Source organism: Trachypithecus francoisi, unplaced genomic scaffold (assembly GCF_009764315.1).
Source record: "Trachypithecus francoisi isolate TF-2019V2 unplaced genomic scaffold, Tfra_2.0 Lachesis_group9, whole genome shotgun sequence".
Taxonomy (NCBI): domain Eukaryota; kingdom Metazoa; phylum Chordata; class Mammalia; order Primates; family Cercopithecidae; genus Trachypithecus; species Trachypithecus francoisi.
The window spans coordinates 33,302,902-33,326,642 of NW_022681474.1; the positions used below are offsets into that span (position 1 = coordinate 33,302,902).

The window sequence follows — 23,741 nt, forward strand, 5'->3', positions numbered from 1 at the left end:
AAAATACAAAAAATTACCCATGCGTGGTGGCGGGCGCCTGTAGTCCCAGCTACTCGGGAGGCTGAGGCAGGAGAATGGTGTGAACCCAGAAGGTGGAGCTTGCAGTGAGCCGAGATTGTGCCACTGCACTCCAGCCTGGGCGAAGAGTGATACTCCGTCTCAAAATAATAATAATAATAATAATAATAATAAGCCTGGAAGTATGCTTTTTCATATGAAAAAGGATCCTACCTGATTCTTAAATGTTAAGTTTTTTTTTTTTTGGGAGATAGAGTCTTGCTCTGTTGCCCAGGCTGGAGTGCAGTGGCTCACTGCAACCTCCGCCTTCTGGGTTCAAATGATTCTCCTGCCTCAGTCTCACAAGTAGCTGGGATTATAGGCATGTGCCACCATGCCCAGCTAATTTTTGTATTTTTAGTAGAGATGGGGTTTCACCCTATTGGCCAGGCTGGTCTGGAACTCCTGACCTCAAGTGATCCACTGTCCTTGGCCTCCCAAAGTGCTAAGATTACAGGCATGAGCCACAGTGCCTGGCCTTTTTTTTTGTTTTTTTGTTTGAGACAAGGTCTCGCCCTGTTGTCCAGGCTGGAGTGCAGTGGTGCAATCTTAGCTCATTGCACCTTTGATCTCCTAGGGTCAAGCACTCCTCCTGCCACAGCCTCCCTAGTAGCTGGGACTACAGGCACATGTGCCCCAATGCCCAGCTAATTTTTTTTTTTTTTTAATTTTTAGTAGAGACGGAGTCTCACTATATTGTCCAAGCTCATCTGGAACTCCTGACCTTAAGCAGTCTTCCTGCCTCTGCCTCCCAAAGTGCTGAAATTATAGGCATGAGCCACCACACCTAGCTTGGGATTTTACTGCTAACATACATAGTTTACAGATATCGTTCTCAAATTGAAAAGTTATAAATTTGGCTGGGTATGGTAGCTTGAAGCAGGATTGCTTGAGGCCAGGTGTTCGAGACCAGCCTGGGCAATATCTTGAGACTCCACCTGATTCTCTACTTTTTCTTTCCTTTTTCTGATTTCTCTGTTCTTTGAGGGTAAGATTATGTTACCAGACTACATACACTTTTCAGTAGTAGCCAGCACAGGGCTGGGTACATTCAATGAGCAAGTGAATACATGAATATACAAAACACAACCAGAACCTTAGAAAATGAGAACCGGGTAGGACTGTAAACACATGCAGAGAAACACCCATCATGGGGCAGGCTGGCTTCAGGTCTAGACCCTGGTCATCTCACAGTGAACTAATGGTACTTACACGGAGCCCTGACTCCCACGCCAAGCAATGTGAAATTGTATCCTTGACTGTCTCAGGTAATATTTAGAGAAGAAGAGTGTTATCAAGAAAGACAATTGAGAAACAACCTGTGTGACCATATAGGGGATTCAGCAGGTAAATGGGGTATAGCCAAACAGGAGAATTCTTTGTAGATCTGGCCGGGTGTGGTGGTTCATGCCTGTAATCCCAGCACTTTGGGAGGCCGAGGTGGGTGGGTCACCTGAGGTCAGGAGTTTGACACCAGCCTAACCAACATAATGGAACCCCATCTCTACTAAAAATACAAAATTAGCTGGGCATGGTGGCACATGCCTGTAATCCCAGCTACTTGGGAGGCTGAGGCAGGAGAATCACTTGAACTTGGGATATGGAGGTTGCAGTGAGCCAAGATCGTGCCACTGCCCTCTAGCCTGGGCAACAAGAGCAAAACTGTCTAAAACAAACAAACAAAAATAAAAGAATTCTGTGTAGATCTTAAAGATGAGTTTGCGGCCGGCACAGTGGCACACGGCTGTAAGCCCAGCACTTTGGGAGTCCAACGTGGCAGAACTGCTTGAGGCCAGGAGTTTGAGACCAGCGTGGGCAATATAGTGAGACCTCATCTTTACAAAAAAAATTTTTTTAATTAGCCTGCATAGTTATGCATCCCTGTAGTCCCAGCTGTTTGGAGGCTGAGGCAGGAAGATCGCTTAACCCTAGGGATTCAAAGCTGTAGTGAGCAATAATCATGCCATTGTCCTTCAGCCTGGGTGACAGAGTGAGACTCTATCTCTTAAAATATGTGTGTGTATGTGTGTTTAAGATTTCCACTTGGCAGATATATGAGTTTAGGGATTTTGAGATTATATACTTTACTCCAAAAGTATGGAAGATAATGGCCAGGTGCAGTAGCTCATGCCTGTACTTCTACCACTTTGGGAGGCTGAGGAAGGAGGATCATTTGAGCCCAAGAGGTTGAGGCTGCAGTAAGCTAAGATTGTGCCACTGCACTCCAGCTTAAGCAACAGAGTCCTTTCTGGGGTGGGGGGCGGGAAAGTATGTAAGATGAATCATACTTGAATTTAAATCTTTAGGCATTCTGTTTTTATGGTGGGTAGGAGACTCAGGACAAAAGGCATTGCTTTTAAGGTCAGGAATTATAATAATATATTATTGGTTACAGAAAACTGGAAGTGATACATCAGTTACAATAAGTATGAAGCTATGATTTGACCCACAAATTTCTGAGCATTGTCCATAATATAGTCCTAGTTGTGTGGATGTTAGTCTTGCTTGATTTAAATGTCCTGGAATTGCATCTGTTTTTAGGTCAGTTCTTGAAATTAGTAATTATCTCACATTAATACGCTTTTATTAGTCATAGAATTATTTAACTTTGATCAGAAAACAAGTATGAATAGTTGAAGGCTGTTCCTTTCTTTGAGTCTTTTTATAGTTCTCCAGCTATTAAGGATTCCTTCTTAACAAAGCAGACTTTGTGTTGATGTAAGTAAGAGGTTCACCCATGATTGTGTATAAATAAATTACACCTTCTCTGGTGGTATAACATCATCCTGATTTAGGTATGTGGTGGTGTCTCAAACTTCAAAAATGAATACCTGAAATATTTATATATTGCATTCATCTGAAAGGAAGCTACTAGTAGGCCCACTCAAAGGATTGTTAACATCTCTTATAATTTCATGTTTTGGCAGGTAAACCTAGCCTTTAAGCAACCTGGAAAGAGGCTAGAGCACCAAGGAATTAGAATTGAATTTGTAGGTCAAATTGGTGAGTTTTAAAATAGTATTACTTCTTTTTCTTTGATAACTGAATTTGAAGAAGGTTGGATTTTGCACTGAAATAATTGAATTAGAGCTTAGCTTTGTAGAAGGAAGGAATTGATTTTGCATAATAAAAGAGAGGACTGACTTTATAACTATATTAAATTGTGTTTCTTTGACTTGTATGAAATAATATTTATCATTTCATGATATATATGAAACTACTGGCCTTGAAAAATAATTCAAGTAAATTAGTTGACCTACTGAAATTTTTGTCTGCCTACATTTTTCACCATCCTTATAATTAGCAGCCTCATCTTCATTCTTCATCTTCTAATTACCCATGCCATTTGTCTTCCTGATCTAGTGTGTGCCTGTAGCCAGACTCACCTGTGTCAACACAAAATTCCATGTCAGAAGGAAAGGTGTAGTTTCTTCTTGACTTAGATCAACTTATGTACATTTCCATACATTATTTCAGATACATGCTTTATTTACTAGGGAGTTAAACTGTATATACATCTTTCTATATTGCAGATTCACAAGAGAAAAGAAAATATGTCTTTATAATACTGTCTACATAACTAGGCTTAAAATTTAGCTAAGTTTCACTGTACACTTTTAAAGTATCAGAATTGGAATGGGTAGATATTTGTTTATATCTATTCTGACTGAGAGTGTACTTATATGTCTATTCTGACTGAGAGGCAAGTTGTAGTAATTGATAGTTAGTTTTAGTCTTTTTGTGTTTTGTAATTTTATGAAAGCAATATATTTGCCTAACTAAAGCAAAACAGAATTTTTGCCTTGTCTGGGGGAAGTTCAAATAATTGCTGGTAATGTGTCAAATGGCTTCATATTGGGAGAGCCCCAACTACATCAAAGGAATGAACTCATTTTTAATAGAAATTTTCATTGTGCTATGCCACTTGACAAAATCTTTTATGCCTACATGAAGTATAAGTATAAAAAGGATAATGGAATTCAGAGCATAGGTCTAGTTTATTGGAGATAAACTCAATAATTCTTTTGGTAAAAATTGCGTTTGAAGTAGACATTTGGGTTTTATTGAAATGGATATTAAATAATTGGTCTTTCTGCCTTTTAAAATTTTTAGAGCTTTTCAATGACAAGAGTAATACTCATGAATTTGTAAACCTAGTGAAAGAACTAGCCTTACCTGGAGAACTGACTCAGAGCAGAAGTTATGATTTTGAATTTATGCAAGTTGAAAAGCCATATGAATCTTACATCGGTGCCAATGTCCGCTTGAGGTATGAATGTGTATTATAAACTGTAAACAGAATCAAAACCAGAAAGTAGTAACTACTGTTGATACCTTATTTGAACCTCTAATTATAATTCTAGATTGGAAGATTTAAGATTTTTTAAAATTCTGTCACATACTTTGGCTAATGCTGATTTGAGGTAATAGAGCGTTCTAACATTATAGAGTTAGACAACATTGCTATGAGACATTTCAGTTATACACTTCCCTGGTATGAATTGTCCCTTATGTACTTCATTTGTCATGTAAACTGAATTGCCTTCTAAAACCACTAGTTTCCCAGAAAATCTCATTTAGTATATGGTTCAGAAGTAATCTGGAGTACCAGAGAGGCTCTGATACATCTAAAATGACACAAGTAGTGGATGGCAGAACAGGAGTAGGAACCTAGTTTTCTAACCTCTCAATTGAGTGTCCTTTCCCTTCACTGAGTCTGTATGCAGGAAGCCAGGGATGCCTCAGAGTCCAGGGCATTTGAGGATATTAATCTGAATGCATCAGGTCCGAGATCCTGCTTTCTCTGTTTAACTTGGCATTATCTATCTGGAACTGGGTTTGACAACCCAAATTTCAAATAGCAGTTCCTTAAAGAAGTGATCTGGAGAGGTTTCCTCAAGTAGGCTTGATGACAGCCCTGCAAACTCATCTATAAAGTATTTACACTATTCTTAAAATTGAACTTTGTATTTTTTTTTCATGTTAGGGGCATTAAAGAAAATTGGAACTCCTTTGTGAAGTAGTGAAGTAAGTTGATCCCAAAGGAGGTCCAGCAAGGAGAAGGCTTAGTTGCGGTTAATGTTTGCTGATTTAAAACATGAAAATTTATTACAGGTGATTTAACTCATCCTCTCTTTTAACTTTGTAGGTATTTTCTTAAAGTGACAATAGTGAGAAGACTGACAGATTTGGTAAAAGAATATGATCTTATTGTTCACCAGCTTGCCACCTATCCTGATGTTAACAACTCTATTAAGATGGAAGTGGGCATTGAAGATTGTCTACATATAGAATTTGAATATAATAAATCAAAGTAAGAACCTTTCTCAGATAAGTTGTTCAGGGAAAATTCAAAAATTAGCTTTTCAGGTCTTTGTCAATTGGTCAAAGTAAGGATAGAATTGACTGATGTTAACAGATCAACAGGATCTCTGAGCTAAAATAAATTTTAGGAGTTTGGTCTGGCTTCCACTCAGTAAAGGTGTCTTTTATGTTCTATTGCTGATGAATATCTGCTTGGCCACTTTGTGTAGAGGATGTCACCATCTCAGAAGGCAGCCAATCCTTCTGAGGATACAGTTTATCTTACTGGCTTGACATTACCCCATCCTGGCCATCTCTTTTCACATATTTGCACCTTTACCACTTAATCACTGTTAATGTCCCCTTGTATATCATTCCATGGGGGGAGGGGGAAGGTATATATGTTTATATATGTTGTATTTTTGCAAAACTGGCTCATACTTTGTGTTTAATGCCTTTTTAAACTTTATTATGGGAAATTTCAAGCATATACTAAAATATTTGAACAGTATACTGAATAATCTAATGAATCCTCATGTACCCATTGCCCAGCTCCAACAGTTATCAACACACAATCCGGTTTATCTGTATTCAGCTCTCATACTCGCCATGGGTTATAGTGAAGCAAATTCCAGACATTTAACCCATAAAATTTTATATCATTTTATCAATTAAATTATATATCTGGAATTTGCTTCACTATAAATGGGAAGTTGTCTTATTTTATACATGGACTAAGATAGTCTCAGAAACATTACTTATATGAACAAAAGATTGCCATTTAAATGCCCACTGGTATTATAACAGTTAAATAAATTATGGTCCAGCCATACTGTGGAATACTAAAGAAGGCTTAAAAAGATTGAGGCCGGGTGCAGTGGCTCATGCCTGTAATCCCAGCACTTTGGGAGGCCAAGGTGGGCGGATCATCTGAGGTCAAGAGTTTGAGACCAGCCTGGCCAACATGGAGAAACCCCATCTCTACTGAAAATACAAAAAGTAGATGGGTGTCATGGCGCACGCCTATAATCCCAGCTACTCAGGAGGCTGAGGGAGGAGAATTGCTTGAACCTGTGAGGCAGAGGTTGCAGTGTGCTGAGATCGCGTGACCACGCTCCAGCCTGCGTGACAGAGCGAGACTCCCTCTCAAAAAAAAAAAAAAAAAGGTTGAGACATACGTATTTAGTTATCCAGAAGCGTGTCCGTGATATATTATTAAGTGAAAAAGTTAGCCATAAAAATAGCATGTGTAGTACTATTTCATTTCTGTAAAATACTCATGTATTTTGATATAAATAGGAAAGAGTCTGCAATGATATTCTCTTGTTAACAGTGGTTATCTGTAAAGGATAAAATTATGTATTGACTTTACATATCTCTTATTTAAATGTTATATGACAAGCTTGTTTTCTGTGTCTATTCAGAAAAAGTTTTAAAAAGTTATATATCATTCTAAATATAACTACAGTACTCTTATGTCTAAAAATATTAGTAATTCCTTAATATCTTCATACACCCAGGCAGTTTTCACATTTCCCTAATTGGCTCACAGATATCTTTCTTTTTTCACATGCTTTGTTCAAATCAATATCTAAACAAGGGCCACACATTGCATTTGGTTGTTTGAGCCTTAAATTTTTTAATTTATAGGTTTCCCTTCTGTTTTTTTAATTAAAGTTTGTTTGTTGAAGAAATGGATGGACCCTGTATTATCCCCCTCCTACCCCAGTCTTTTGTTACTTTATTTTTATTGGTTGTCACTTCCAGGTTTATATCACTGAAAATGTAATACATATGGCCTTCAGAATCTTAAAATTATATTGTTGATGAAATTATCAAATAGTTTAGGACCTGAAACTTACCACTGAAGCTTGCCTTCAGACTGACATAATTTTACACACACACATACACACACACACACACACACACACACACAGTTGGTTGTTTGTTTGAGTTTTGCTCTGTTGCCCAGGCTGTAGGGCAATGGCGTGATCTCGATTCACTGCATCCTCTGCCTCCTGGTTCCAAGGGATTCTCCTGCCTCAGCCTCCTGAGTAGCTGGGATTACAGGTGCCCGCCACCATGCCTGGCTAATTTTTGTATTTTTAGTAGAGACGGGGTTTCACCATGTTGGTCAGGCTGGTCTCAAATTCCTGGCCTTGTGATCCACCCGCCTTGGCCTCCCAAAGTGCTGGGATTATAGGCGTGAGCCACTGCACCCAGCATATTTTATTTTTTAGAGTCAGAATCTCTGTCATCCAGTCTAGAGTGCAGTGGCACGATCTCAGCTCACTGCAACCTCTACCTCCTGAGTTCAAGCGATTCTCCTGTCTCAGCCTCCCGAGTAGCTGGGATGACAGGCATGTGCCACCACGCCCGGCTAATTTTTGTAGTTTTAGTAGAGATGGGGTTTCACCATGTTGGCCAGGCTGGTTTTGAACTCCTGACCTCAGGTGATCTGTCCACCTTGGCCTCCCAAAGTGCTGGGATTACAGGCATGCCCGGCCTGACATAATTATATTAATCAACTCTTCAGATACAATTTTGAGAGCCAAACCTGGGAGGAGGCTAAAAAGTCCTCTGGATATTATAGGGATTCCTGAGTTTATTACCACATCATTACAAGGTATGTGGGAGCGCCTTTGGTTATTAGATATAACAACAGCAGACTCAACCCATGTAGGTAGTCTCTTTTACTTTGTCTTTGTGGGCAGATGATTTATGTTCGCTGCACTCTTGTAGAACTTGAGTAATAATGACACCAAACTCTGTGTCTTTTAATGTTGAAAATATCTTCATATGCCAAATATTTCAAGCATTTTTTGTGTGTGTGTTTGTTTTGAGAAAGAGTCTGGCTCTGTCACCCAGGCTGGAGTTTAGTGGCATAATCATGGGTCACTGCAGCCACAATCTCCCAGGCTCAAATTATCATCTCACCTCAGCCTCCTGGGTACCTTGGATCACAGGCATGTGCCACTAATTTTGCACCACCCAGCTAATTTTTAGAAGAGATTACATCTCACTATGTTGCCTAGACTGGTCTCAAACTCCTGGGTGCAAGAGGCCCAAAGTGCTGGGATTACAGGTATGAGCCACTGAGCCCAGCCGGAACAGTTACCCAGGGTAATTATTCTCTCTGAGGTAGTAAAAGTTTGATTCCTTATTTGCATAGTGAAACGATGAATACTTTTTTCAGAAAAAGAACACTAAACAATATGAATAATCAGAAAGGTTTTTTTTTTTTTTTTTCTGGTGAGCCAAAGTTTTATTTATTCATTTGAAGTATTCTTTGATGACATACAGGCCTGAGATTCCTTGCCATAGTTCTTAACTACTGCACAATTGCAGCCGACCACTTTACGGGGTTTCCCCTGTCTGTCAGTTTTATAGAGGCTTACACATTCCCCAGTTTCTTGTCCACAACTGGGGTTCAGCACAAAGGGCCTCCACCAACTTAACATACATGGGCTCATCACAATTAGATGCAAGCACGCAAAAATGAGCTTTGTGCCTGTCTAAGGCTTTGGCAGCTTTGCAAACTCCACATGCTAGGCCATCATGGATGAGGGTGGTCTTCAGCACCTCTTGTAAAGCCACTGTGCCCAGCCTCAAAATGGTATTCTTAAATAATTATACTAAAAATGTCTGTCAAAGTCTTTTAGGACATAGTTCACTCTTTTTGCTTGTTTTTAAACTGATATTTAGTGAGATGTTCTTCCCCAATAGGTATCATTTAAAGGATGTGATTGTTGGAAAAATTTACTTCTTATTAGTAAGAATAAAAATACAACATATGGAGTTACAGCTTATCAAAAAAGAGATCACAGGAATTGGTAAGTTGAAAAGAGTATGTAAATTAAAATTATTTTAGTTGACATTTTAAAAATCTTAAAATATTGTTTAAACATAATTAATTTGATATCCACATTGAGTACTAATTTTGCTAGTTAATATTACTGGCAGTACATTATTTAATGCTTTTTTAAAATTAATTTTTGATGTCCGGAATTTATTTTTTATAAAAAGTTAATTTTTGAATAGGTAATAAATTCACATGGTTCAAAAATAAAATGTAAAAGAGTATACAGTAAAAAGTATCTTATTTCTGTACGCTAGCTACTCATAGGTAATATGTTTATTATAAGTTTAAAAATCCTCAGTGGAGCAGGTCAAAACTCCTGTGCTGATCAGTAGTGGGATTGTGCCTGTGAATAACCACTGCACTTCAGCCTAGGCAATAGAGTGAGACCATTCCAAAAAAGAACAAAAACCAAAACTTTCCAATTAGTTATTATGTATACAGGCAAGTACCTATATATAACACAAACCCTTTTTTACTTAAATGGTGGTATATAATGCATACTTTGCTCTGCCACTTAGTAGTGCATCTTAGAGAACTTTCCATACCAATGTGTAGAATACTTTATTTTTTTAATAGTTTTCCGTTTTATTGATACACTAGAATTGAACCAGTCTGCTGTTCGTGGACATACAGGTTGTTTCCAGTCTTTTGCTATTACAAATAATGTCATTTTGCACGTGTGCAGACATGTGTGCAAGATAAAATCTTAGAAGTGGAATTCACGGGTTAAACAGTATATTTATTTATAATTCTTCCACCCTTTTTGTGGCAAACAGGGTCTCACTATGTTGCCAAGGCTGGTCTCGAACTCCTAGGCTCAAACTGTCCTCCCACCTCTGCCTCCCAAAGTGTTAAATGATTACAGGCATAAGCCATTGCACCTGGCCATTTATAATTTTGATGCATGTTATCAGTAAGTCTTCTTTAGGGATTATACTAGTTTGCATTGCTATCAGCAGTGAATGTAGGAGAGTGCCTCTTTTTCCCCCATATTCTCATGAGCACAATGCTGTAAAAACTTTTAGCCAGTTTGATGGGTAAGGGGGGAGATACTACTCCATTGTAGTTTTGGGATTTTTCTTTTTTTTTTTTTTTTTTTTTTTTTTTGAGACGGAGTCTCGCTCTGTCACCCAAGCTGGAGTGCACTGGCCAGATCTCAGCTCACTGCAAGCTCCGCCTCTCGGGTTCACGCCATTCTCCTGCCTCAGCCTCCCGAGTAGCTGGGACTACAGGCGCCCGCCACCTCGCCCGGCTAGTTTTTTTGTATTTTTTAGTAGAGACGGGGTTTCACCATGTTAGCCAGGATGGTCTCGATCTCCTGACCTCGTGATCCGCCCGCCTCGGCCTCCCAAAGTGCTGGGATTACAGGCTTGAGCCACCGCGCCCGGCCTGGGATTTTTCTTATGGATTCTTTTTCCCTCACTGCTTTATTGGGGTATACTTGGCAAATAAAAATTTTATATATTCAAGGTGTATGATGGAATGTTTACATTATGAAATGATTATTACAGTCAAGCTAATTAATATATTCCATTGTAGTTTTAATTTTCAGTTTTCTTATTGAGGATGAACATCTCTTCATATGAATAAAAACAATTTTTATTTTCTGTAAGCCATTCATATTCTTTGCCCCATTATCTATTGGATTATTATATTCTTTTTCTTACTTATTTGTAGAAACTATATATTAGAGAAATCAATCCCCCTCCACCCTTCTTTTTGAGACACGGTCTCACACTGTTGCCCAGGCTGGAGTGCGGTGGTACAGTTACAGCTCACTGCAGCCTTGAACTCCTAGACTTGAGCAGTCCTCCAACCTCAGCATTGTGGGCAGCTGGGACCACAGGCACATGCCACCACACCCAGCTAATTTTTTATTTTTTGTAGAGACAAGGTGTCACTATGTTGCCCAGGCTGGTTTCAGACTCCTGGACTCAGCGATCCTCCTGCCTCGGCATCCCAAATTGCTGGGTTTACAGGTGTGAGCCATTGTGTCCTGAATTCCTTTTTCTAATATTAAGGGTAGCAAAAATTTCCCTTGCTTGTCTTGTTTGTGGTGGTTTATGCCATGTAGAAGTTATTGATGTTTATGTAGTCAGATTTATCAGTTTTTCATTTTATGGCCTCTGGGTTTTATGCCATGGTTATTTAGAAAGGTCTTTTTCACATTGAAGTTCTAAAAATAATTTTCTGTGCTTGATTCTACTGAAGTAATACATTGTGGTTTAGGGATTTTGTTTCATTTTTAAAATTTTAATTCATTTGAAATGTGTTGTGATATAAGAGGTGAGGTATGTGTCACCTTTACGTTTTTCCAGATGGCTGACCAGTTGTCCCGATAGCATTTATTGGTTCATCCCTGCTTTTTAATTTTAATATATAAACTTACTTTGTCCTTTAACATTGTTGGTTTTTTTGCTGAAAATAATTCTAGGAGGCCGGGCGCGGTGGCTCAAGCCTGTAATCCCAGCACTTTGGGAGGCCGAGACGGGCGGATCACGAGGTCAGGAGATCGAGACCATCCTGGCTAACACGGTGAAACCCCGTCTCTACTAAAAAATACAAAAAACTAGCCGGGCAAGGTGGCGGGCGCCTGTAGTCCCAGCTACTCGGGAGGCTGAGGCAGGAGAATGGCGGGAACCCGGGAGGCGGAGCTTGCAGTGAGCTGAGATCCGGCCACTGCACTCTAGCCCGGGCGACAGAGCGAGACTCCATCTCAAAAAAAAAAAAAAAAGAAAATAATTCTAGGCAACACTTTATAAGAATTTATAGTCAGTATTCATAATTTAAAACATCTGTGGATTTATTAATATTATTTTATTTTTAAATAAAATTCTTACCCAAGGCATGATCTGAAGAGGTCCTGAGAACATGTACCCCCATATGTGATTTCTTAATCTCCATGTTTCTACTTGCTAGTAAATTTAAGTGATTTGAAAATCACTTCAAATTCTCCTTTGTTGTTTAAAAAGAAATTGTTGGCCAGGTGCAGTCGCTCACCTGTAATCCCACTACTTTGGGAGGCTGAGGCGGGCAGATCACTTGAACCCAAAGAATTCGAGACCAGCCTGGGCATCATGGTGAAACCCCATCTCTATCCCAAAAAATGCAAAAATTAGCCGGGCATGATAGTGCACGATTGTAGTCCCAGCTACTTGGGAGGGTTAGGTGGGAGGATTGCTTGAGTTCAGGAGTTTGAGACCAGCCTGGGCAATATATTGAGAACCCATCTCTACAAAAATTGAAAAAAAAAAAAACCAGGCATGATAGTACACACCTGTAATCTCAGCTACTTGGGAGGCTGAGGCAGAAGGATTGCTTAAGCCCAGGAAGTTGAGGCTGCGGCGAGCCATGATTGCACCACTGCACTCCATCTCTAAAAAGAATAATGTAGGCCGGGCGCGGTGGCTCAAGCCTGTAATCCCAGCACTTTGGGAGGCCGAGACGGGCGGATCACGAGGTCAGGAGATCGAGACCATCCTGGCTAATACGGTGAAACCCTGTCTCTACTTAAAAATACAAAAAACTAGCCGGGCGAGGTGGTGGGCGCCTGTAGTCCCAGCTACTCGGGAGGCTGAGGCAGGAGAATGGCGTAAACCCGGGAGGCGGAGCTTGCTGTGAGCTGAGATCCGGCCACTGCACTCCAGCCTGGGTGGCAGAGCAAGACTCCGTCTTAAAAAAAAAAAAAAGAATAATGTAGTGGAAAAATAAGAAGGCATAAGGCTAGTAATTATATTCTGGAATATTTAAAGTAATATTATTTACATTATTGCACTAGGACCCAGTACCACAACAGAAACAGAAACAATCGCCAAATATGAAATAATGGATGGTGCACCAGTAAAAGGTAACACACTTTTCAGTTACTTCTTTTATGTAGTGCAAACAGCAGTGTTCATGGCAGTTTTGTTTGTGTTTATTTAGTGTGAAAGTATCTTTGAATTCTTAAAACCATTCTTATAGCTTTTAAGGTCATCTTTGTATAGCTTCAAAGAAGACTAATTATACTTCCTAGTCTGAAATAAGGTTTGATTTTTCAGTTTCAATTTAGGATTTAGTAGAGATAGTTATATGTATCTATTCTCTAGTTTTGAATTTGTAATATTTTCATTGTCTTTTATTATACAATAGTTCATCTTTGTAAATCTTTTTTTCTCCTGCTGACCACAAAATGGAATATGGCTGACCTTTAATTCCTGTGGGTTTTTGGAGTCATTATAGCCCTCAAGGAAATAAGCAGTTCCATTACTAGATAATCTTCAGTATCTGAGACAATGAAGCCAGTATTTATTATTTTAAATTTATGTCTGGGTTTTCTTCACTGTTTGTACTTACATCACAAAGTCAGTACCATTTATTAAGTGCCAAGTGTAGATGAGGCAATGTAGTGTCAGGTGCTCTAAAACTCTTTGAGCTAGGTGGTTGGGTCCCTTATGTGTGTACTCTTATATTATGCAACATTACTTTGTAAAATTCCAGCAGCCAACAGTTTTTATGTAAAATGGCGAGTTTTATATCTTTCAGCAAATTGGTATGCATGAGAAAATTATTACGTAAAAAATATTCAGGCCAGGTGCAGTGGCTCACGCCTGTAATCCCAACACTTTGGGAGGCTGAGGTGGGTGGATCGCTTGAGGTCAGGAGTTCAAGACCAGCCTGGCCAACATGGCAAAATCCTGTCTCTACCAAAAAATATATAAATTAGCTGGGTGTGATGGTGCATGCCTGTCATCGCAGCCACTTGGGAGTCTGAGGCAGAAGAATCGCTTGAACCAGGAGGTGGAGGTTGCAGTGAGCTGAGATCATGCCACTGCACTCAAGCCTGGGAGACAGAGTGACACGCCATTTCAAAAAAAAAAATTCAAGGGCCGGGCACGGTGGCTCACGCCTGTAATCCCACCACTTTGGGAGGCCAAAGTGGGTGTATTGCTTGAGCCCAGGAGTTGGAGACCAGTCTGGGCAACATGGCAAAACCCCATTTCTATAAAAAAATACAAAACTTAGCCAGGCATGGTGGCACGCACCTGTGGTCCCAGCTACTTGGGAGGCTGAGGTGGGAAGTTCACTTGAGCTCAGGAGGCAAGGTTGCAGTGAGCCAATATGGCACCGCTGCCATCTTGACAGAGGGAGATCCTGCCTCAAAAAAAAAAAAAAAAGAAAAAAAACTGGGCGTGGTGGTTCACTCCTGTAATCCCAGCACTTTGGGAGGGCAAGGTGGGTGGATCACCTGAGGTCAGGAGTTAGAGACCAGTGAGCCTGGCCAACATGGTGAAACCCCATCTCTACTAAAAATACAAAAAAAATTAGGCATGGTGGCAGGTGCCTGTAATCCCAGCTACTCGGGAGGCTGAGGCAGGAGAATTGGATGAACCCAGGAGGTGGAGGTTGCACTGAGCCGAGATTGCGCCATTGCACTCCAGCCTGGGCGACAGAGTAAGACTCCCATCTCAAAAAAAAAAAAGAAAAGGAATATGCAAATAATTACCCTTAGGAAAACAGAAGCAATGAGAATCTGAGTAATAGTCTTTTTGGCAATAAAAGGATGTCATCATTCTGTCCGTTTTTAGCTTTGAATATATGAGTAATAAGTATTCAAGAATTTATACACATGATTAGAAATTATGGTAAACTTCATGAAAGAAGATAACAAAACAACTTATAGAGCACTTATCTGTTGGCACTGTTTGAGTTCTTTAGGTATATTAACCCATATAGTCCTTACACATTCCTTGTGAATACTATTGTTATTCCCCATTTCACAGATGAAGAACTTAAACAAGGAGTAAGTGATTTGTCCAAAGTCACACAACCAATGAGTGGTTGAGATTTGAAGCCAGGTATTCTGACTCTGGAACAGTAGTTCTCATCTAGGGGCAACTTCACTCCAGAATGAATGTTTGGTGTTGTCTAGAGATATTTTTTGGCTGTTACATTTGAGAGAAATACTGGTATCTAGTGGGTAGAGGCCAGGGTTGCTGCTAAACATCCTACAAAGGATAGGACCCTCCCCACAACAAAGAATTATTCAGCCCAAAATATCAGTACTGCTGAGGATGAGAAACCCTGGTCTTTGTTATTTTTGTATCTTGTGAGGATGTGAAGCATTACTGTCAACTCTATAGTGCTTAGTCCTACCTGTTATGTGACTATATTTAATCATCTTTAGAATTAAGTGGAAATTCCTTTTCTTTCAGGTGAATCCATTCCAATAAGACTATTTTTAGCAGGATATGATCCAACTCCAACAATGAGAGATGTGAACAAAAAATTTTCAGTAAGGTACTTTTTGAATTTAGTGCTTGTTGATGAGGAAGACCGAAGGTACTTCAAACAGCAGGTATGGTGTCACTTAGGCTGGTATTATGTTCTGCGGCAGATCTAAAAATACCTCAAAAGCGCTCTTCTAAGCTTAATTGTACTGAGCGAGTGGGAGTTTCTAAGTCAATGAAAACACAGTGGGTATGACAGATAAAGAAGTAGAGGAGAATAGAATCCTATGATAGATCCCTCCCCAATCATTCTTCAGTACTCCAGAATGAGCTATAATTTTTCAGGGCTTTTAGTTTTCTCTTACAAGTTCTTTTGCTTTTGTTTTTTAATAAAAACAATATCTGCTGCTTATTTAGAAAAAAAATAAGGCGGCCAGGCGCGGTGGCTCAAGCCTATAATTGCAGCACTTTGGGAGGCCGAGACGGGCGGATCACGAGGTCAGGAGATCGAGACCATCCTGGCTAACATGGTGAAATCCCGTCTCTACTAAAAAAAAATACAAAAAAACTAGCTGGGCGTGGTGGCGGGCACCTGTAGTCCCGGCTACTCGGGAGGCTGAGGCAGGAGAATGGCGTAAACCCAGGAGGCGGAGCTAGCAGTGAGCTGAGATCTGGCCATGGCACTCCAGCCTGGGCGACAGAGCGAGACTCCGTCTCAAAAAAAAAAAAAAGAAAAAAAATAAGGCAATAAAGAACAAAGAATGAAGTAAAGGTCAGCAGAATTTCCACCACCATTGAGACTAATGTATGTGTGTTTAGATCATATTATGGACATTGCTTTTTTTTCTTACTGTTTTTAATTTTCTTGTAGAGATGGAGTCTCACTATGTTGCCCAAGCTGGTCTTGAACTCTTGGGCTTAAGCAATCCTCCTGCCTTGGCCTTCCAAAGTGCTGGGATTATAGACATGAGCCACCACACCCAACTGTATTCTTTAATTTGCATTTTTACTTAGTAGTGTCTTGAATATCTTTCTCTTATCAACAAATATACATCATTATTATTATTACTATTTTTATTTTTTGAGATGGGGATCTTCCAAGCAATCCTCCAATCACAGCCTCCTGAGTAGCTGGGAGGTACAGGCATGTACCACTGTGCCCTGCTGATTTATTCCTTTTTAAACAATTCTGTTATAAATGTCCATGAGATGACTGAATTCTAATACTTTTTTTTTTTTCTTTTTTCTTTTTTTTTTTTTTTTTTTGCGACAGAGCCTTGCTCTGCTGCCCAGGCTGGAGTGCAGTGGTGTGATCTCAGCTCACTGCAACCTCCGCCTTCCAGGTTCAAGCGATTCTCGTACTTCAGCCTCCCAAGTAGCTGGGATTACAGGTGTGTGCCACTACACCAGTCTAATTTTTATATTTTCTTTTTCGTAGAGACAGGGTTTTGCCATGTTGGCCAGACTGGTCTCAAACTCCTGGCTTAAAGTGATCCACCTGCCTTGGCCTCCCAAAGTGCTGGGATTACAGGCATGAGCCACTATGCCCAGCCTCTATTACTTTTTTTTTTTTTTTTTTTTTTTTTTTGGAGATGGAGTCTTACTCTGTTGCCCAGGCTGGAGTGCAGTGGTGCGATCTTGGCTCACTGCAACCTTCACTTCCCAGGTTCAAGCAGTTCTCCTGCCTCAGCCTCCCAAGTAGCTGGGATTACAGACATGCACCACCATGCCCGGCTAATTTTTCTATTTTTAGTAGAGACAGGGTATCACCATGTTGACCAGGCTGGTCTTGAATTCCTGACCTCAGGTGATCCGCCCGCCTCAGCCTCCCAGAATGCTGGGATTACAGGCATAAGCCACTGTGCCTGGCCACCTCTGATACTTTTTTTAATATAAAGTGTTCATTACAAACTTGTTCTCATTTGAAAATCAATTAAAAGTTTTTGGTGAATTTGAATGAAGATAGTAATTAGAATGGTCTTTTGTATTCTGAATCAGATTAATAAATACGTAGTTGAGTGTCAGTTGAGAGTTCAAAGCTAAGTTAGAAATTATTCTCTGCTAAGTACTGTGAAAAATACAAAAACTGCCTTTTATAAACGTGATCTGTCCTCCATGTTCTCAAATATAAACAGAATACTTAAATTATAGTTTGACAGTAATTTAGAAGAGTGAAAACCTATTCCAGTATTGCCATCCTAATGCTGTATAATTAAACATAGGTAATTTATAACTTCAAAATAAATTACATGATTTTTACAATTTCAAAATCAATTTCGTATCATGGCACTATTGGAGGTAGTGTGTTATTTCCCATGTGCACTCGTTTGGATGTTTAAATTCTGATGTTGGGGGAGAAAACAAACAAACCAACCCAGCCTATAATGACTTCATGAAGCAGATAATTTTAGGAATTTAGAAGAGGGAAGTTCTCAGGATGGATTGGTTAGGGATTTGAAGACTGGGGAAGATGTAGGGCGAGTTTATTTGGATTGCATTGAAGGCTGAGAGTAACTCAGTTTGGCCGATGGGGGAAGAGGGTCTAGGGAGGGAAGAGAGCAATGTTGGTAAATTGGATAAAGGTTATAGAGGGGCATGAATACCTGTTTGGAGATTTATCCTGGAGGCACTGAGAACTACTAAAGGGTAATCCAAGCAGTGTGCTACAGGATTAACCTGGTAGTGATAATAAAGGATTAGATAGAAAGGGCTCTGCCTCTCTTGCCTCTGAAGAAGCTGTTTTAATATCTAGTGACAAGAACTTGAACTTTGATGAGGGCAGTGGAACAGAAACCAAAGGATGGATTTGGGGAATTATTTAAAGTAACAATAGGACTTCTTGCCAGATTGGATTGGTGGTGGTGGAATGCATGGGTGCTTGTGATAGGAGCACTGGAGGTAGAAGGGGCAGTCAAATTAGAGCTGGAAGAAAGTGGATCAGTTAGAAAAGAGGAGGGCTTTTGTAGGGAAGAATTTAATTTTATTATGATTAAAATTGAAGTGGCAATTATGATTTCCATGGTGAAAATTTAAGGCATCATAGAGATAAGGCATCATATCACACATTATTTGTTAATATCTTGCATTTGTTTACTAGGAGATAATTTTATGGAGAAAAGCTCCTGAAAAACTGAGGAAACAGAGAACAAACTTTCACCAGCGATTTGAATCTCCAGAATCACAGGCATCTGCTGAACAGCCTGAAATGTGAACTGAACAGGAGAAAAAAAGCAAAAAACTCCTGTAACCCCTGAGATTAAGTTCAGCAGGTTAAAGATGGTTGCAGCCAGAGGGGGCGGAAAAAGGCCAAAACTCCATATATATTAGTCTTCCTTTATCTTACAGTGCTGCATTTATGATATAATGAAATGTTCTTTTCATGTATATACATTTTTAAAAGTGCTTTCTTCGAAACACTGGAACTTTCTTAAGCTGCCTTTTTTTTTTTTTAAACCTCCTACTTTGGTGATAAGCACTCAGATATGCATCAGCGTAAACATGAAAATTTTTCATGTGAGTAGGCTGGTATTTGTAATTTTGCTTTCTTTCTGCATAATGTTGATTTTAAATCCTTCTCTCTTTTCAGGCTAATGATTACCTCTTATTCTCTACATGCAAAGAATTAAATATTTTGTGTTCAAATAAAATTAGAAAACCTGAGTGGCCCCTTGTGTCCTGCAAAGGTTTAAAACATGGCATCTCAATATTTTTGAGAACTACATTTGTTTTTACATATGTGTTTGAGAAAAGCATATGGAGTGCTTCACTGCAGGCACTTCTGAGTACCATTCCATGGCTTCCAGAATTTTATCCTCTTTGAGGTCTTCTGTGCTATGAATATTAGATTTCTTTCCCCAAGGGATTATGTGGCAGGTCATTATGGCCTTTTTTTTGGCCATGTTAAGTAACAGTTTTGCTATTTTCCAGTAGTACCGCTGTGTGTTTTCTGCAATGTGGAGTTGACTTAGGTTGGCATTTTAGATTTGTTAAAACTGTTTTTTCCATAAATACTTTGAAACATATTTATATATTTCAATTTAAGGAATCTTTTTGCCATGTGTATGCAAATATCATTTTCTTCATAAATTCATTCTCTCTTCAGGGGAAAATTTGGGATGGGGGACTGAGGAGGACCTGTGAAGCATGTAGTTACCTAGATCTGGGTAATTTCATGTTTATTAAACTCGAACTTTGGCTAAACTCACATTGAAACTTCATCCCGTCTCTTAATTTTTTAACACTAAATTCAAGTCATTTGTTTAAAGTCTCTAAAAAAGAAGATTGCAGTCATCCATTCACGTGCATGGGGTCTGATCGCAAATACACTAAATGTGGAGTGTAGGAACCAAAATGAAACCTGCTGTATGGCAACTACTTTCACTTACGGTTCATTGGTTTTTGTACCAATATTTTTTAATGCACTTCAGTGCAAGTCTTGTCAGTTAACCTTACTTTATGAGTAAGCTAAATAACCCAAATTACACTTCTTTAAACCTGTTTTACTGCTATGGCACTTTGATAAAATGGTCAGTAACCAGTTTTACTGGCAAAAGGGTCCATGTACCATGTGCTGGAGCATCTGTTCTACATGTGGATATCTATGAATGGTAATGTTTTCCTTCATGTAAGTGCCTATTCAGAGTTTCAAAATTTTAAAATGCCAAATATTTTCATGGTCATTTGCATGTAGTAATGCAGAAAATATTCAAAAAGATTTTGAAAACCGATTGTATTTAACCAGCCTCAAATTGTGCAACCATGATGTATAATAAAGAATTTGAAACAGAAACTGAGTTTGCTGTTTGAATCATTAATATAGCTCTATTCTCAAATATCATTGTTAGATTTATTGTTAAGGATAGGATTGTTCAATAGTTTAGGAAGCTGTAATTGTGATAATGAATTTTTATAAATATTACTGGTTTCAATTTTAAATAGCTATGTAATGATTTTAATAGGCTGGTTTAAAACTGTCATATACAGGATGCCTATCCATTTTGCTCAAGACTTTTTGTAGCATAACCAATTTGAAAAATAAAAATTCAAATTTAGTATTTGGTGATTTCAGTCAAAAGTCAGCCAGTTAATTAGATGATAAACTGAAAAAGAAATTTGTGTCTTTAGGAAGAGTTACAATGTCTAATCCACTGGTTCACAACCCTGGCTGCATATTAGAATCACCTTAGAAGCTTTTAAAAATAACCAGGCCCGGGTCATACTCTGACCAATGAAACAAGAATCTCAGAGACTGGGCCATAAGCATTCAAAACAAAACAACCTCAAAAAAATACCTGTAATCCCAGTCACTTCAGGAGTCTGAGGCAAAAGGATCACCTGAAGCCAGGAATTCGAGACCAGTCTGGCCAAAGCAGTGAGACCCTATCTCTACAAAAAAATTAATAATGAGCTGGGCATGGTGGTATGCACCTGTATTCCCAGCTAGCTACCCAGGAAGCTGAGACAGGAAGATCCCTTTGAGAGGTGAAGCCAGCTGAACTTCTGGGTCGTGTGGGGACTGGGAGAACTTTTCTGTCTTACAAGAGGATTGTAGAATGCACCAATCAACACTGTAGCTAGGATTGTAAAACGCACAAATCAGTGCTCTGTGGCTAGCTGGAGGTTTGTAAAATGCGCCAATGAGTGCTTGTGAAAACGCACCAATCAGGCTGGGTGCAGTGGCTCACGCCTGTAATCCCAGCACTTTGGGAGGCTGAGGTGGGCGGATCATCTGAGATCGGGAGTTTGAGACCCGCTTGACCAACATGGAGAAACCCCATCTCTACTAAAAATACAAAATTAGGTCGGCGTGGTGGCACATGCCTGTAATCCCAGCTACTCTGAGGCAGGAGAATCGCTTGAACCCAGGAGGCGGAGGCTGCAGTGAGCCCAGATCGCACCAATGCACTCCAGCCTGAGCAACCAGCGAAACTCCGTCTCAAAAAAAAAAAAAAAACAACAAAAACCCACCAAACAGCACTCTGGCTAGCTAGAGGTTTGTAAAATGAACCAAGCAGTGCTCTGCAAAATGGACAGCAGAATGTGGGCGGGGACAAATAAGGGAATAAAAGCTGGCCACCCCCCAGCCAGCAGCGGCAGCCGGTCCAGGTCCCTTTCTATACTGTGGAAGCTCTGTTCTTTCGCATTCACGATGTATCTTGCTGCTGCTCACTCTTTGGGTCCGTGCCACTTTTAATTTAATTTTATTTTATTTTATTATTTTTTTTTTTGAGACAGAGTCTCGCTCTGTCGCCCAGGCTGGAGTGCAGTGGCCGGATCTCAGCTCACTGCAAGCTCCGCCTCCCGAGTTCCCGCCATTCTCCGGCCTCAGCCTCCCAAGTAGCTGGGACTACAGGCGCCCGCCACCTCGCCCGGCTAGTTTTTGTATTTTTAGTAGAGACGGGGTTTCACCGTGTTAGCCAGGATGGTCTCGATCTCCTGACCTCGTGATCCGCCCGTCTCGGCCTCCCAAAGTGCTGGGATTACAGGCTTGAGCCACCGCGCCCGGCCAAAATGAGCTCTTATGCAAACAGATGGAAGATAAAATTTTGTTACAATGTCTGTTCACGGGTGGTAGCCATTTATTATCTCAGGATATAAGTCAGTCTTTCCTGGTTGCTCCCAGGAAGGGGATTTTTTTAGCTCTTTTGAGAGCCCAGGCTTTTAGACAGCTAAGGGATTTCAAAAATAAGTGATTATAAAATTAAAGGTGCTCTCATTTAGAAAAAAATAGGTCTTTGGGAGGCCGAGACGGGTGGATCACGAGGTCAGCAGATCGAGACCATCCTGGCCTACACAGTGAAACCCCGTCTCTACTAAAAAACACAAAAAACTAGCCTGGCGAGATGGTGGGCGCCTGTAGTCCCAGCTACTCGGGAGGCTGAGACAGGAGAATGGCGTAAATCCGGGAGGGGGAGCTTGCAGTGAGCTGAGATCCGGCCACTGCACTCCAGCCTGGGCGACAAAGCAAGACTCCGTCTCAAAAAAAAAAAAAAAAAGAAAGAAAAAAATAGGTCTAAAATATAACACAACTATGGATTAGAACGGTTATGCAGCTCAGTATTAGAATAAAGCAAAGGTTTTCCAGGTCTGTTGTTATGCCCTGGAGAGAAAGCAAGACATGTGCATCCAACAGGTGCCCCATCCTTCCAGCTCTAACATTTCATGATTCTAAGAGTAAATCTTTCTTTCTTTTCTTTTCTTTTTTTTTTAATTGAGATGGAGTCGTGCTCTGTCGCCCAGGCTGGAATGCAGTGGTGCAATCTCGGCTTACTGCAACCTCTACCTCCCGGGTTCAAACGATTCTCCTGCCTCAGCCTCACAAGTAGCTGGGACTACAGGCACGTGCCACCAGGCCTGGCTAATTTTTTGTATTTTTAGTAGAGATGTGGTTTCACCACGTTAGCCAGAATGGTCTCGAACTCCTGACCACGTGGAGAGGTGAAGCCAGCTGTACTTCTGGGTCGGGTGGGGACTTGAAGAACTTCTCTATCTTACAGGAGGATTGTAAAATACACCAATCAGCACTCTGTAGATAGGATTGTAAAACACACCAGCGCTCTAGCTAGCTAGAGGTTTGTAAAATGCACCAATCAGCACTCTGTAAAAATGCACCAATCAGCTCTCTGTGGCTAGCTAGAGATTTGTAAAATGGACCAGTCAGTGCTCTGTAAAATAGACCAATCAGCAGGACATGGGTGGGGACAAATAAGGGAATAAAAGTCCGCCGCCAGCCCCCAACCAGCAGCAGTGACCCGCTTGGGTCCCCTTCCACGCTGTGGAAGCTTTGTTCTTTCACTCTTCACAATAAATCTTGCTGCTGCTCACTCTTTGGATCCATGCCACCTTTGAGAGCTGCAACACTCACTGCAAAGGTCTGCAGCTTCATTCTTGAAGTCAGCGAGACCACGAACCCACCAGAAGGAACAAACTCCGGACACATCGTGATCCGCCTGCCTTGGCCTCCCAAAGTGCTGGGATTACAGGCATGAGCAGCCGTGCCTGGCCAAGAGTAAATCTTAAAAGTTCACTTAGGATAAGCAATAGTTCAGCGTCTAAATCGTGATAACCTTAATGTCAGAAAAATACTAGAAACTTCAAATTACAGAATTTGGTAGACAAGGTATGAGACAGTAATCTACAGGATGTGCTTTTGTGAAACCTACACCAGGTTTTCTTAATAGCAAAAGCAAAGGTGAAGAAGAAATTAACTTGTTTTATTTCTACCACGTAGGTGATCTCCCACTTCCTTTCCCCTTCTATTTATTTCTATATTTATGCATGGATTTAGCATATTTACAGACTACCAGTTA

The 23,741-nt window shown here is 40.2% G+C and overlaps 1 protein-coding gene across 1 annotated transcript in view; it reads left to right on the forward strand.

Annotated features, from left to right (window-relative positions):
* VPS26A (VPS26, retromer complex component A) overlaps nt 1–20,221 on the forward strand; it is a 53,145-nt gene extending 32,924 nt beyond the window's left edge. The window contains exons 3-9 of the mRNA XM_033208771.1: nt 2,985–3,060; nt 4,171–4,327; nt 5,207–5,371; nt 9,088–9,194; nt 13,002–13,070; nt 15,418–15,560; nt 18,530–20,221. Of these exons, the coding sequence (XP_033064662.1) occupies nt 2,985–3,060; nt 4,171–4,327; nt 5,207–5,371; nt 9,088–9,194; nt 13,002–13,070; nt 15,418–15,560; nt 18,530–18,643 (831 nt within the window). The 3' untranslated portion in view covers nt 18,644–20,221. The remainder of the gene's footprint in view (nt 1–2,984; nt 3,061–4,170; nt 4,328–5,206; nt 5,372–9,087; nt 9,195–13,001; nt 13,071–15,417; nt 15,561–18,529) is intronic.
* Nucleotides 20,222–23,741: the final 3,520 nt, after the last annotated feature.